General features: G+C 41.0%; 1 protein-coding gene across 8 annotated transcripts; it reads right to left on the reverse strand.

The window, feature by feature from the left end:
- Window positions 1-252: 252 nt before the first annotated feature.
- Window positions 253-10,465, reverse strand: LOC115686026 (coiled-coil domain-containing protein SCD2-like). 8 transcript variants are annotated; one of them, XM_056312410.1, is made up of 18 exons: window positions 10,126-10,460; window positions 9,504-9,794; window positions 8,477-9,075; window positions 7,873-7,948; window positions 7,725-7,766; window positions 7,354-7,416; window positions 7,227-7,276; window positions 7,114-7,141; window positions 6,183-6,257; window positions 5,991-6,080; window positions 5,857-5,917; window positions 4,951-5,064; window positions 4,707-4,828; window positions 3,255-3,324; window positions 2,978-3,019; window positions 1,943-1,983; window positions 1,263-1,389; window positions 253-696 (listed from the first exon to the last, which is right to left on the reverse strand). In XM_056312410.1, exons 2-18 carry the CDS (start codon window positions 9,792-9,794, stop codon window positions 581-583), a joined length of 2,007 nt encoding a protein of 668 aa, XP_056168385.1. In that variant the 5' UTR covers window positions 10,126-10,460; the 3' UTR covers window positions 253-580. The 8 variants fall into 8 exon arrangements, 5 of the variants coding, with proteins under 5 accessions (XP_056168385.1, XP_056168386.1, XP_030467068.1 ...); XM_056312411.1 differs by having other exon boundaries at window positions 3,255-3,320; window positions 4,733-4,828; window positions 7,873-7,951; XM_030611208.2 differs by having other exon boundaries at window positions 7,873-7,951.
- Between the last annotated feature and the right edge of the window lie 5,069 nt (window positions 10,466-15,534).

A 15,534-nucleotide genomic window follows, 5' to 3' on the forward strand; every position in this document is an offset into this window, starting at 1 on the left:
CCATTTGATTGGCCCAAGTTTCGAAAAGCCCGCGTATAGCTAGTATACTACCCTCGTAATTCTTCCTTCACCGTTGGATCGACGCGGAACAGATCTCGGCCGTTGAACGGATTTCGGGGGCTATATTGTGATTTTTCCGCTTCCGAAAAGGGGCCGAATGCGAATCTATAGCTGGTTGGGACTTCCAGTTTTTGGGATAGCGGGACTGAAAATTCCGACTCGGACATGATGGTAAAACACGAGGGGGGGAAATTGAAGAAGAAAAAGGGGAATGCACGTCTCTAGCTTTGATAAGCCCTGATTACATAGCAAGGTTAAATGTCCCAAAATAGCACGTCTCACACGATAAGATGGCACAAACATAGTGCGTCTAGCATCTTGTGTAACATCTTGTGCTGTTCAATAAACTTATGGTAAGCTTACTTGGAATTGTCCGGAATATACATAGTGTGAATCTACACAAGGAAAATGAAGGAGATCCGGACTCTTTCTCGAGAATCGATGGTTTGATCGGTGGCTCTCGTTGATATCTTTGATGGGGGATGTGAGTATAGAAGAGAGAAACGTCGGAACTAGAACGTCAGAAGACATTTTCAGCTCTGACATTGGCGTTATCTGGCGCAAATCCTTTGCGAGAATCTTCCCACAGCTGGTCCTCGATGCCGAGCTTCCTTAGCTCAATCAGACCTCGCTCGGCTGAATATTAAAGGAAAATGTGAATGAATCAGTGTAGAACATGAAGAAATGAGAGAGCAAGCAAATCTTGTCCAACACAACAGTAACATTAGTCTCACACAACTTCATATGTGCAACTGATACTGTTTCATAAGTACCCTGATCGGTAAAAGCTAGCCCGACCCAGAACTACATAGGCATCGGTTTCTATTTCACAGCTTGTTGATGAGGGCTAGTAGAAATCGAAAGAAAACACTCATCCACAAGATAATTCTCCGACATCGACTTTAAATTTAGTGAATGACATTCTCCCATCTGGAGCATGGACAGATTAATGTCAGCGTAGCAGCAAAAAGGTGAAGCTGTGAAGAAACTGAAGGATATTTTTGTCGAAATATTAAAATGCAACTTAAAATTCAAGGTGGATCAAAGACAATGGCAATTCATTTGTGCAAGACTATGACAGCAAGAAGCAGCTAATCCAAAACCTTTTAAAAGGAATTGCCGTGAAGCTAAAACCAGACTCTGTTTCTTTCCTTGACCTTCTTTTGGTTGGATTCTTATGGAGAGAGGGAGTGAGGAATTACCATCAACTGCGTCATGCGAAGTAGGTGACCGAGTGCTTTGGTTGATAAGGGATTGCAGGCGCTCGTCTGCTACATCTATCTCCAGCCCATGGTTTTTTGCTCGTCTCCAGAAGTATGTCAGCCATGCCTGCCACAGGCCCACTGCATGATCAGACACCTAAGAAGTGTGCCAGTGCAACTATGGTAAAGCGATGTTAAAAGTATCTAAACTCCGATAGTGATGCTCAAAATGCTGACAAATGATCTAACTTTTGCTTTCTAAGTTCGTGTACAAAGTTAGGATGGTGAACATGTATTTACCGGTTATGGCAACTTCTTACTAATTTTCATTTGATGATGTTTGAGCATTCATATGACCACTATTTTGAACTACAGTTCTACTATTCATTTCTTCGAACAAGTAGTAAAGATTGATTTCTAACAATTAATGATCATATCATCCTACAAGCGTATTTGGTCCCTACAGTTCATTCCTTTCCATCAGCAGACATGCACATGCAAAGCACTTGGAGGGCCCTCAAGAAATGCCGATTGTCTCTTCCAATATACAGTCATGGACGATCAAACAGCCAAAGAAAGAAAGAGAAAAGAATTCTGTCGATTATCTTCATCCATGGGAAAGGGAACGCCTGTTTATCTATTAGCTTCTAAGCTTACCGCAAAAACGATGCCAAACCTACCTGCTTGAAAAGCACATCTTCAGATTCCTCTTTGGTCAATTCTGCATGTATATAGTCGCTTCTTTAGAAATTTCTGCCCACATGTCAGAGAGTGCTATATATCCAAGAACTTACAAACAATACATATCATCCGAAACAAAGAGAAATTAGGAAAAGAAGATAAACTCAATATGGAAAAATGGGACTGATGATAATGGATATAGGTATTATCAATTATTCCCGTTGCATGGACAAGACAGCTGATATGCTTTTGATATTTCAATCAAGCATATTCCATCAAACCTAAAGTTAGAAGTTCATTTCCATAAACAAATTTATCCTGTGAAAAAGAACGACAAACAACCTATTACCCACAAAGTGAAGTTGGCTAATGAATCTTCTGTGATTGGGATACAAATTTATTGGAATAGAGGAAAGCGAAGGAGAGAGACGTAGACAACAAATTCAGGGGAAGATCTTGAGTATTTGAATTTTAGCGAACACTTAATACCCAAAAAGTTTAAGGATTAAGATTGAAACAACATATTGAGCATTGGGACAAAATTTCACGCCAAGTGAGCATGAAACTCCAGAGGCCTTTCAAATCATTGCAAAGTACTGTGCCTTATGTTTTTCTCTACTGGAATTAATCTATATCATGATCAAATATTTATCCTGAAACAAGATATTAAACCATCTGAGAAAAAGATGGTCTAGCCAACTTTCAGATGGTCAATTGCTTTTCCATAAGGAGGGACAGGAATTGGGCGAAGTGTTCCCCAAAGTTGTACTGAATTTGTTCGACCACAACTAGAAAAGAAGAAGAAGAAGAAGAAGAAGATATATGTTCAATGGATTATTCAGTTGTTTAAGCGTACATTTCAAGTCAACACAAAAGCTCCATCTTTCACTTGCGTTGTAACTTCTACTCAAGACACCTATCATATTTATCATCCATCTAATCTCAGAACACCAAGCACATAGTGGTAAAGCTAACAAATTAAAATCCTTCCACATTTACATGGCTGTTAGTATTTTGTAGCAGACAATACTTACCAAATACTTCTGTCTGTCCCTCAATTGGCAACTTCAAGTCATCTGCACCTCATTAGTGAAAGAAAAGATATATGATTAGCCAACCACCCTAAACATTTAGCAACATGGAAGGACAAGAAGAAACAAAAATTGCTTTCATAGCCCAAAAGGATCGATTTCAGTCCAAGAATATGACCCCAGCTTATTGGGACTCCAAGCAAATTAACTTGGGAACTAAGTGCATCGGTAAATACATGAAAGTCTACGAGCAAGATGGAATCAAACTGTAACCTCATACCTGGATCACTACCTTTGAGAATGTTTTTACGTCGGTTTTGTGCCATTGCAAGCAATATTGCTTCCTCTACCTTTTGAAAGGATGGCATTAGATTCAATGCATAGTGGAAGGATTACATTTTAGATGAATTTATATTGTAAACCACAGATCTGAAAGGTCATGCTCCTCACAGAAACATATCAACATGCGGAATCCATTCCTTTGAAACTTATGAAAGAGCAAATCTAAACAGATGTATCTTGCATACAGCCATGATGAAAAATAACAATAGAGATGTCATCTAGATATACAGATCATTATACTTGTATACTATCAAGAACAAAGAAACTCCCTTCAATGTTTAAATTCTGTTACCTTGAGGTTATAGATCATAGATAAGTATCATCTCTTAATTAGAACTTTGACAAACTTTTACTTTTCAGTGAAGCTTCGTTGCTATTTGCTTGTGAACCTTGAGGAACAACTCTACAAAGTCTCGTGGAAGGTCCAATGAAGGATCGATTGCCTACTGCAAGACATAAAATATGGGCAACATGCACAATAACCAACCTATAAAGCTAGTTGAAAAGTTGGAAAAATCTTTTTCTCTTCCTTCTTTTCTCCAGATACTGATTTTCCATTTAGAGTCACTAAACAAGAAACAAAATCTACAACTTTTAACAACAATTCTGTTTGTCGTATTAGAATATTTCCTTCATTTTCCTTAGAAAATGTCCACATGTAGCTGCATATCTTTCATTTATTTTAAATCTTAACAGTGATATGAAGGAACCAAAGAGAAATTTTAACAAGAACTTCGCTTTGTCATCATTAACTAGCTTGTGAATTACTATTTAGTCCATAACTAACAGCATATCCCCATCTTAATTCAAAACAATGTTGTAAAGGAACTCGGCCTACACCCTTATCTATCACCTCTATGCAAACAAATAGAAGATGCATTAAATGAAACTGCTTTATTTTTTAATGTAAGGACCTAAAACTACTTCTATGTGCATTTTACAAGCCCAGACATCATTAGCAGAAGTTCCAACTCATTCACCTTTTCTTGAAATCATAAAATAACATAGTTCGACTTTTAGTGTCCTTTGTCTCGGGTGCTACATGTAAAATCCCATTAGCATCATCTAACCATGGTTGAAGCTTAAATTGTGTCCCGTATTACAACAGTAACCCATGAAAAACCCTCAGGTATTCACTTTTCACTTGCTACTTCATAAGTAAAAAAGTGGATCGCCTTTGAATTTTTGTTCATTAATCAAAGCTAGCATATTCACCTTAAGTGAAGTTATCCAACAGAACTGCAGCGACACTATACTCCAACATATGCATGCGGATATGCATAAAGGAAAGTTCTGACAGATAGAACAATTCATGCCAAACGGCTGAATGTGAGACTTCACTGTTCATTTAAAAGACAATTGGATAACATGAAGAGGATATAATAGAAACCTTCAATGAAGCTTGTTCCCGCAAACCTTTCTCAACTAAAAGCATGCTCTCAATATTCAGCTCTCCAGAAGGCTCGTTTTTATCTCGTGGAAATCTGTCTCTTTCATTCATATCGTCGTACACTGCTCAATTAAAAGCACAAGTTGATACCATGTCAGCAACAAAGTCTATCCATTATATGTGACTTTCTAAGTATAGTAAGGGGTAAAAAGAACTTGTACTGAGAAAAAACAATAGGGTTTACTATACGAATTCTCTTCTTTAGCTTTTTGCCCTGCAGCTAGTACAACCTCCACGGGACAAGGGGCAAAGGATGACCAGTGTTCATACTTTGCTTCAGCGATTTCTGCATGAATACCTGCAATAAGATTTTAAGGAGACATTGAAGCTCTGAGGAATTTCTGCCCCGTCTTTCTAGGGCAAGTCTGTGAAAGCCATGCTAAGGCAACTGTAATTATGTTATAGACATACATTAGCAAACAATCAGACTTTTCCAATGTCAATGTTTCTTTACTCGCTAATAGGATCATCAGAGAGTATTTCTATGTGCATAGGATATACACAGTCCATAACAAACTTATTCTCAAACTATCACTGTTGGACATCAAGGGACTCTAATCAGATAAAAAGATCACGTTCTCTACTAAAAAGAAAGACGGAAGCAATGGCTTCCATCATATGTAGGCACTAACCAATATATATTGATAGCTCCTGGTTCAACGAAATAGATAGTAAAGTACTTGGCACACCTATGAGGAATGCAAAAGCAGTATCCTCTCCTCGTATACTTGCATTGCATCACATTTTGGTGTTTCTATGTGGCTTGTCCATGAAAGGAATGAGACAGTCAGGCTGATAAGCTCTCTTTTGTTTTATGAGTAGTATTTGTGTTCCCTTTTAGCAGGGTTGCCTCTGAAATGCTCACAGAGAGTGTCATAGACTCATACCTTCATCAATCACCCATGCAGGATGAAGCTGTTTAAAATACACACACACACACACACACACATATTCCATTTAACAGAGTGTAGTACATGACTTGATAATGATGAGTAGTTGCACCTCTGCTACAAATAAGTATAAATAATTCAAATTATCCAATTTATAATGGAAAAAGTGGTATGTTCTCAAGTTACGAAAATGACTTCACCGTATTGAATACATAGACTCCAGTACCGAGCAAGCCAACATCTCTTTAGGACCACCTCCTCCTAAGATGACAATTAAGGAAATGTTAGTTGAATGAATAATGTAAAACACATGTAAAATGCTTAATTTAACAACCATTTCTTCTTGGGTCAGTATGGTCCTCTGAGTAATTGTCTGAACTTCATGAAGCTTCTCCCATGCAGATGTTGCCTCATCCCTTGCTATCTACTCAAGATTCAGCACATAACAACATCAATAAGTTCATCACTTTACTCCAAGAACTAAAAATAACTAAAATGTAGCATGTATATTGGAAGTTGAGAATACCTCAGCTTCAATTTGAAGAGCAGCAACCTCTTCTGTTTTCCCACCATGAGTTTGTCCCGCAACTCTTAGAGCAGCCTAGAAAAATTCAATACTGGTTAATGAAGGCTCTGTTCCTCCCCATCTCCCTCCAAAACAGACAAATAAAAGAATATGAAGCCCCCTCATGTACAAATTAAATGCTTCATTACTGAGATAATATTTTGCAAGATTAGAATGATATCCTGGAAGATTTTGGGAGCTAAACAATATTCACAAGTGCTGCATCCTCATTCATCCACATGCTAAGCCATAACATTCTGGATGTTGTTGATCATGCAAAGGATCGGCATGTAGTTTCTAATTCTAGTATTAAGTAAACAAATGCCGATGTCTGACCATTAAGATCAACTCCCCACAGTTGCTCTTCCTCCGTTTATCTGGCAGAGAGTACACACAGCAGAGTCAGAAGAACTTTTAGAACTTTTAGAACTTTCTATACAGGGTTACCCTACGTATCTGCAGAGTTCCTCTTAATGTTCCATAAGTAGATCTTTTTGTTCTTGCACCCCCTGCCCCCGGGCCTGTATTTCTTCATGGCAAAGTGACACTTGGTATAAAAAGCAAGTAAAATTGCAGATTCAATTATCTTAGTAATCTTGGCCTAGAATTTCTCTCCATCTTCTTAACTTCCTTTCGCTTGCTTCATTTACGTTTCTGCATTGACATTATTCGGGTTTATGTCCTTATGTGTCTTCCCCACAGAGAAGAGTCTCTCTATAATACTGAGACGGCACAAACTCTGTGCTTTAGGGAGCATAATCATGCCTCGGAAAATCTATATTGATCCATGGGAAACATGCAATTTTATCCATCCTCAGGAGCGGTGCCCCTAAAACAAAGAAAAGGTACTGAATATAAGTGCTTGAAAAGCTATGCAAGGTAGAAAACAGACCTCCCTTTGCCGCAAGGCTGCTTCCTTTCTGAAGAGCTATCAAGAATAAGATGTTAGAAAGCATAAAACTTGGCATCATCAAGAAACAACTCTGAAAACAATGACAAGCTTGCCTGCTCAAAAGACGAACTTCCAAAGTAGCACCTTCCCCTAGAGAAGAAATCTGAGAAAAGAGATGCCATAAGATATCTACAAGAGGTCATTGACAATACACACAATAGAGTGAACAAAGTATCAGACCTGCTTTTCAAGCTGCTGAGCTTTAGCCTCTGCTTCATCACACCTCTCTTCTGCAAGTTGAAGCTGGCAAGAGCAAGTATCAACTATCAAGATGGAGCTAGTAGAAATAAATAAAGAATAGAACTACAACCCCATTGATATTTACGGTAGTCCTAAAGTACTTAAAACTTGATGATGATTGAAATTATACTTAAAAATACTGCATGAACAGAAATACCAATTTAATATTTCGAACTGGATGGCACTGCATCATCTTGAAATTATGCCTAATAACTAGTGATATTTCCTTTAACTTTACTCTCTAAATTACCTTAACTGACTCGGTCCTCAAAACATAAGTCGATAGGGGGAAAAGGAAGACGCAGAATTACCTTTTCAAGTAAGCTGTCATTCTCTTCTTGTAGCATATCAAGCTGGAGAAACAAACCAGACAAGCATATTAATGTTCTAGTATAGCCCGGACGGGTTAAACAATTGCGTTCTGCTTTGATCTATGTGCAACCCATAAAACGTCCATACCTCATCTTGTAAAGCAGAAGCAGATCGCTGGCTGCTAGTCTCTTTTGTGCTCACATTATCCCAATCCACAGACATTCTGCTAATAGGATGAAACTAAAAGAAATCAGCCATTTGACTTATGAACTATGTCAAACAAGATAAATAATGAAGAACACATATCTTGTTAATTATCTTGTTAATAGTCCCTAAGACCTACTAATAAATGTACCACAAGAATCTTTCAAATAATAAAGGCATAAACATAGACAGTGCAACAGTATTACAGTAACACAGCAAATTGGGCAACGTGTAGTTCAATATTATTTTGTCAACATTTCAATAATTGTTCTCAGTTGGCAGTGTGAACTATCTCAAAGCGCAGTTGTTTCCAGTTTCCCAATGTGCAGTTGCTTACATCGCAATGTCTGTGCTTCCAAAAGCCAAAGAAAGAAAGAAAGAAAAAATATTTGATCAGGGGTACCCTGAAAAAATAAAAGTTTTTGCGTCGGTAAAACATTTGAGAAAACTCGTGTTGACCTCGAGTTTGATCTCTAATCAATGAGGAAGAAAGCGGTAACAAAGCTTTCTAAGTGGCTGAATTTGCTAGTAAGGATTTGAGTAATACCTTTTGTCTCTGCGATGTTCAACTGGAGTCTCTGTCGGAATGGCAGAGGACGATGGCTTTAGAGATATCGGGACACTAGCAGGCACCATAGGCACTGTTTTAATTCCTAAATATGAACGGCCACCTGATGTTGAACGAGCGGATGGAGGTTGTTCTGGGTTAGCTGACTGAGACGACCTGCCCACCACTACCGAACGAGTAGGATGAGATTGTTCGGCAGCAGCAGCAGAATGAAATGATTGAGTTGGAGTTGATATATGAGCCAATGATGGTTGTTCTGTGTTGGCCGACTGAGGCAACCTGCCCACCACCACGGAACGAGTAGGTTGAGATTGTTCGGCAGCAGAATAAAATGATCGAGTTGGAGTTGATATACGAGCCAATGATGGTTGTTCTGTGTTAGCTGACTGAGGCGACCTGCCAACCGCCACTGTGCGACTTGGTTGAGATTGTTCAGCAGGAGCAGCAGAATGAGATGACCGAGTAGGAGTCGATATGCGGGCCAATGATGGTTGGTCGACAGAGTTCACAGATTGCAACGGTCGCCCAATTGCTGATGAACGCGCTGAATGCGGTTGCTCTTGATGGGAACGAACTGACTAACATCAATCACAAATAGTTGAAAGTGAGCAATGACACTGAAAATACGCAACATAAACACTAGAGATGTCGAAACATATGATGTGGATAAAGCGAGACAGCACATCCGTCTAGTTCTTATTCTGGGGGCGCTTGTTTGACTCCATGGGACTCAGAAAAGGAAAAAAGGAACCATGAGGTGCAGTCTATTTGTGGTAACAAATATACTTGCTGCAGTTAGTATGCCTGATGTCCAAATTATGCTAATTCAATGCACCTTCATTTTCTCTGATAGACTCATTCAATATGCTTGGTCGAATTCTTTGAAGACTAATTTTATGATCTAAGTACCATCTGAAAAGAAAATTAAGAAATGCGCTCGTATGGCTGGAAAACTACCACGAACATCAAATTCCAATTGACATAAATAGTCCAACCAAGTGAATACCATAGGCGAGCGAGCCCTACGTCCGCCGGCCAGCCCGATGCTTCCAGTGCCACTGACCGGAGCATATTCATACGAGAGGTCATCATCCTCGCCGTCATCGTCATCGCCAAGCTGATGCGCCATCACCTGGGCCAGCCTTTGGGCGGCGGCTTTCGTCTGTGCCTTCTTCACATTCCCCGTGGAGCCTGACCGCACGTGCCTGTGGAACGGCGACGAAGTCGGCGACGCCGCCCCTCCCGGCGACCCGGGGCCGCTCTGTTGCCTGACGTACAACGGTCTCATCCGATCCATCTGGATCATCCATCGGCACGCACATGCACAAGTGAGCGAGAATGAATCGGTTACATAGAAGGACGACTCAACTCGAGGACACATTAAACGACTCAAGCAGACTGAAACAGCGCCTCAGACACGCATTCGCACTCGTAAACGTCGGAAAAACAGAAAGAAATCGTCAGAAAACCTCGAAACCAACGGCTAAAAACGGCAGGAACAACGTGATCGTCCAACGGAAGCCACATTTCCATTTGCACGATCCACGAAACACCGCGCGAACGTCAGTTCTGACAAGAACACGATCGATAGAACGAAGAAGATGCTGATCATCTCGACGGAAACTTACCTGGCGAAGGAGAAGCAACGAGCCGATGCGTCAATCTCGATCCCGTCGTGCGTCATTCGCCATCTTCCATCGGAAACTGGCCCGATCGATCGAAACGAGAGAGAGAGAGAGAGGCCTTCGCCGTCGGAGCCGATCGATCGCCGTCTGAGAATCCGGCGGGTCTCGCCGGTCGGAGCGGAATCGGGAGCGCGGAGATCCGATCGTTCGGGGCACGGGACGAGGGCAGCCGAGGGGGAAGCTCGAAATGGAGAGGAAGGCCATGGGCGACGGAGCTGCTTTAACGGGCGCAAGGGATGACATGGCCGAGCGATTTCCCTCCCTCCCTCCCTCCCCGCCCGCTGGTGGCGCCATTTGTGCCTGCGGGAGGAATTCGCAGGACGATCCGGTGCCACGTGAGCCCGATGCATCGGGGCCCTTGGTAGTCGCGGGTCCCGCGTGGGACCTCCGTGGTTTCAAGGGCTGGGATGTATTAGACTCACACGTGCCCAGCTCTTTTCTATACTATGGATAATGGCACAAATAATCCGTGAACTTTGGCTTAATGTGCAGTGTGGTCCCTGAATTTAAATTTATTTAATATGATCCACAAACTTTAGCCCAATGTACAATATCGTCTCTGAACTTTTAAATTGTTCTTATTATGGACTTTTGATACATGTCATTTTAGTTCTTTAATTATATAAAAACGTTCAATGTTGCCATTCAGGTTCGATGACAACACCGAACATTTTTCCATATAGTTGAGGGACTAAATTGAACAAGAAGTCCAGGGACCACATTGAACAAATTAAAAATTCAGGAACGACATTACACGTTGGACTAAAGTTCAAAAATCACATTGAACAAAATATTTTGTCAAAGTTCAGGGACCGCTTGTGTCATTTACCTTATATATCATGGTCAGGATATGAGCAGGAATATCATATATTACGTGATATCCTTTTCAAAAAGAAAAATTGCGCTAGATACTAGTATCTGTCATGTATCGATTTTTCTTTTGTCGCAATGAGCATCGGGAAAAAATGAAGAACATCGTTTGAGTACCTTTTTCTAATCACAGCACGATTAGATGAAAAAAAATGTGCCAATTTTGTATGTGATGACTATACTTTCTAGTTGTAATTATATATTCGATTATATGGATTAAGCAAACGACATAGATTCGATTTTCACCCCGTTGGATACAAGCAAGTTGGATGGCCATGCCTAATCACAATAAATATCATATCTAGACATGTCCAATTGGGTCATAAAACCCATTTCTTAACACATATTTTATGGGATGAGTTGTTTTATGCTTAGTTATGTTTAGTAGTTGGGTTTAGAATGGTAAAGTCCAAAAAAATATGAGTGTTAAATGGGACTTAGATCCAATACACCTCTATGACTCTCTCTCGCCCTTACTCAATTTCGGATTCGCTCACTCCGCACTCTCGCCTCAGTTTGGGTATGAGTTTTCTTCGATCAGGTTAAATATTGAAGCGTTTTAGTGATATGGGACACACTAGATATGCTTTGCACGGAAAATGGGTCAATTTGGGTCACACATTTTCAACTCGATCCGACCCACCCATTTGATGGGGGAAAATTGTCCAAAAAGTTATAAACCTATTGCACTTTTGCAAATTCAGTCCTAAACCTTTCAAGTTTGCTAATTGAGTCCTAAACCTTTTCATTTCTTGCCAATTAAGTCCATCCGGCCAATTTTGGCCGCCCGGAACTGACGTGGACGCCGGGCGTCCGGCTAATGCTAACGTGGCAATTTTTAATATTATGTTGAATTTTTAAATATTTTTTATTTTTTTCCATTTCTTTTTTTCTGGCCTTTTTCCCGGCGACTGGCCTTTGAAGAAGCTCGCCCCCGTCGGCCATTGGCAAGGGCGAGCCCCGCCGGCCCCTAGCTAGGCGAGGTCGAACCTCGCCCAGTAAAGGTGAGGCCGACTTCGCCATCCCAACCCAAGCAACGGTGGCAGTGAGGTCGGCCTCGTCAGATCTGGGCGAGGTTGGCAAGGCAGACCTCACTGTCGCCTGAGTTGTTACGGTGAGGCTCGCCCTCCCCAGTGGCAGGCGAGGGCGAGCTTCGCCAGAGGCCAATGAGGTCAACCTCGCTGGCCAGAGGGAAGAAGGCCAGAAAAAAAAAATAAAAGGAAAAAAATAAAAATATATTAAAAAAATCGAAAAAAAAATATTTAAAATTGCTACGTTAGCGGTGGCCGGACGATCGGCGCTAGCTGGCATCCACGTCAGCTCCGGGTGGCTAAAATTGGCCGAATGGATTCAATTGGCAAGAAGTGAAAAAATTTATGACTCAATTGACAAACTTGAAAGATTTATGACTGAATTGGCATAAGTACAATAAGTTTAGGATTTTTTAGACAATTTTCCCGTTTGATGGGTCTAACCACGTTATATTAGCGATCCCGGATCAACGGGAGTCGTATGTTATGCGTGGTTTGATTGGGCCACTATTGATGAGCAAACGGACCGAAGTTTTACATTTCAGAGATCAGACATATTCAGGTTTGGATCATACTCAGGTTTGGACGGGAGTCGTACGTGATACGTGGTTTGATTGGGCCACTATTGATGAGCGAAGGGACCTTGGGAGTAAAGTGGGCGCACACGAGTCGCCCAGTCGTTCCGTTTCACGGGCCACAAAAAGCCCATAAAAGAAAGAACTAAAAGCCGCACGTCACGGGCCTGAGCACGCAGTGCAAGGAAATGGGATCATCGTAGAAGTGTTCTCTGAGTGCACTTACGACGTCGCGAGCCATTTCGAGGCGGCATCGATGATACGTGCTATTGCCGAATCAATCACGTCTCGCTCTGTCCCCTTTTTTTGGGGAATCGAAGAGCGTCGCGGCGATCGTGTCGGCAAAACGAACGGTTACTATTGACTTCCGTCGTATCGTCTCATCCCGATCGGTGACTTTGACCGTGCATGGAAAGGACCTTATTAGCTGGGGGCATAAGGGAACGTCAACACGTTCATCCGCGCAAATAATGGCCCAGTCTATGAAGAACGTCGCTCGGAACCATAGACCTACGCAGGTGCATTTTTCGTCTTTTTGACTCCGGATGCGACTCCCCGACACATCCATTGAACTCGAGGGTCGTCGCGTCGAAGGGTGTTGAGAGTATAGGAAGAGGAGGATTGGGCCGGAATCGAGCAAGGAACCAGGTGTGGTCCTAACTTGCGCCCACATATACGCAGCCCCATCGCGAGCATACAGATCAAATTCCTGACTAACATCTTAGTACCGAAAGAGAGGACGACCATAAGCTTGGACCTCTATTCCTCAAGAACGCGAGAACGAGATTTGCCCCGAACAGCCTCTCTGAGCCGTGTCGAGTTTGAGATCGAGATTGAGACCGAGACCGAGATCTCGATATCTCATGGATAGGGTGTCGCTTTCGATGGCAAAGATTTGTGGCTAAAGAAGGCTTCAACCATGCTGCAATTGATTGGGCGGGAATGGCAGTTGAATGGATGATGATGATGATGATAGCTTGGGCAGGTGGGTTTTTTCCCTAGACGGATGGCCCATTTCTCTTCCCCATTGCTTCCGACTCACAGGCAAATAACAAAGGGTTGGTTCCATGTCCTTTTCTTGAATTCCACACGTCATGTCCCTTCTTTTTTTTTTTTTCGTGGACGTGCCTTCATTTCGCATAAAAAAACCGGCCAATCGCACTAAATTAATAACCGAAACGACCGCACGGTGCCGTGGCGATGCCGACCCATACTGTGTATTGGACTCGTCGAGATCGGTACTGTACTAAAATTATTAGCCGAAACGACCGCATGTTGTCGTGGCGATGATCGACCCACATCATGTATTGGGCTCATAAAAATCGGAAGCGCACTGAATTATTAACTGAAACGACCGTATGGTGTCGCGGCAATGACTCGCCCACATCATCCACTGGGACTCTCTCTCTCTCTCTATATTTAATTAATTCTGTGAAATTAAAATGTCTTTTCTCTTGAACAGCATACATATTCTTTAATGGTATTTCCGAAAAGTGAGTTCCGCACTACAAAATGCAATAAGCTGTTCCCTTTTATAGAAGCAGCCAAAAGATAATCAATCCGACGTACCAAAGCGAGCAAATACCTGAAATCGGTATCGTCCGATCGATCCCGCTTTTTTGAGAGGGGGGGAAAATTCCGAAATCCGAAAAAAAAAAAGGGGTCTTTCCACCGTCCTCAAAAAAGGAAAAAGTTGAGCTTCGTGACATCGTTCGAGAAGGAGGCTTGCTTACTTTACATGATCACGAAAAGGTGATTTTACAGGCGCAATAGAACAAAAAGACTAGAAATCTGGTGGCCATCAAGCGAGGTTTCCGATGGACAACGCACGGCCATATATTCTTAAAAAAATGAAAATATATATAAAAAAATTCGACCGCAAAAAAGATTTCAAATAAGTGGGACAAATCAAGAATTAATAAAAAAAATAAAATAAAAAAATATCAAATTGAGAAAGTCCACGTTCCTGCAGGAAATGTCATCATCTATAGTGTAGCAGCGTGGCACCCTGCACGTGTTTCTAATTATCTTCACAATAATTGATAATCATTCCAAATTGGCTCTCAAAACCCAAAAATAATATTATGCTACGTTTATTTTACAAAAAATAAGTATATTATATTTCACTGACATTATGCAATAAAAAATATTTTTATGAATAATAAAAATATTTTGATTTAATACTATGAAAAATCTCAAACCGATACACCCGTGACAAATTTACCTTAACTAATTTTTTGACCACCAAAATCTCCAAACTGGTACACCTGTGATAAATATACGTTCCGCTAGTTTCCGTTAAATTTTACCATCAAATTGTTGAGTTGGATGAAACGTGACTGTTGACGGGGGTATTGGTTTAGGGTTTTACCTCTCTGTTTATCAAGAATTTACTAGTTTGTGATTTTTTGTAGTATTAATCCAGTTTAACACGGGGTAAACTTGTCACAAGTGTACAGGTTTGGATTTTTGGAGGTCAAAAATTAGTTCGGGGTAAATCCGTCACATGTGTACCGGATTTGAGTTTTTTGTGGTCAAAAAATTAGTTTAGGGTAAAATTGTCACACGTGTTATTTTGTTTTTGCTTATTATAAGCGATGCAAGCGATCATTTTCACATCATTTATTTTTCGCGAAACAAGCGGAGTTCAGTGAATGTAGTGAAGTGATTATCTCATTTAATTAAATCCACATAGTATATATTCATATTTATATATAGGTGGGCACCTCCATACATAAAAGGAAGCTCTCATTGTTACATGGTCCAATGCTCTTTTGACCTACAAATTGGCAAATTGATTGCAGCCCCTTTATGGGTCTATCCAAGAACAATCAATTCCCATTCATTGTAAAGACTTTAAGCAACAGGAGTCATCA

Source organism: Syzygium oleosum, unplaced genomic scaffold, assembly GCF_021117445.2.
Source record: "Syzygium oleosum isolate NSW1041296 unplaced genomic scaffold, Sole_v2.1 Sole_v2.06, whole genome shotgun sequence".
Lineage (NCBI taxonomy): Eukaryota > Viridiplantae > Streptophyta > Magnoliopsida > Myrtales > Myrtaceae > Syzygium > Syzygium oleosum.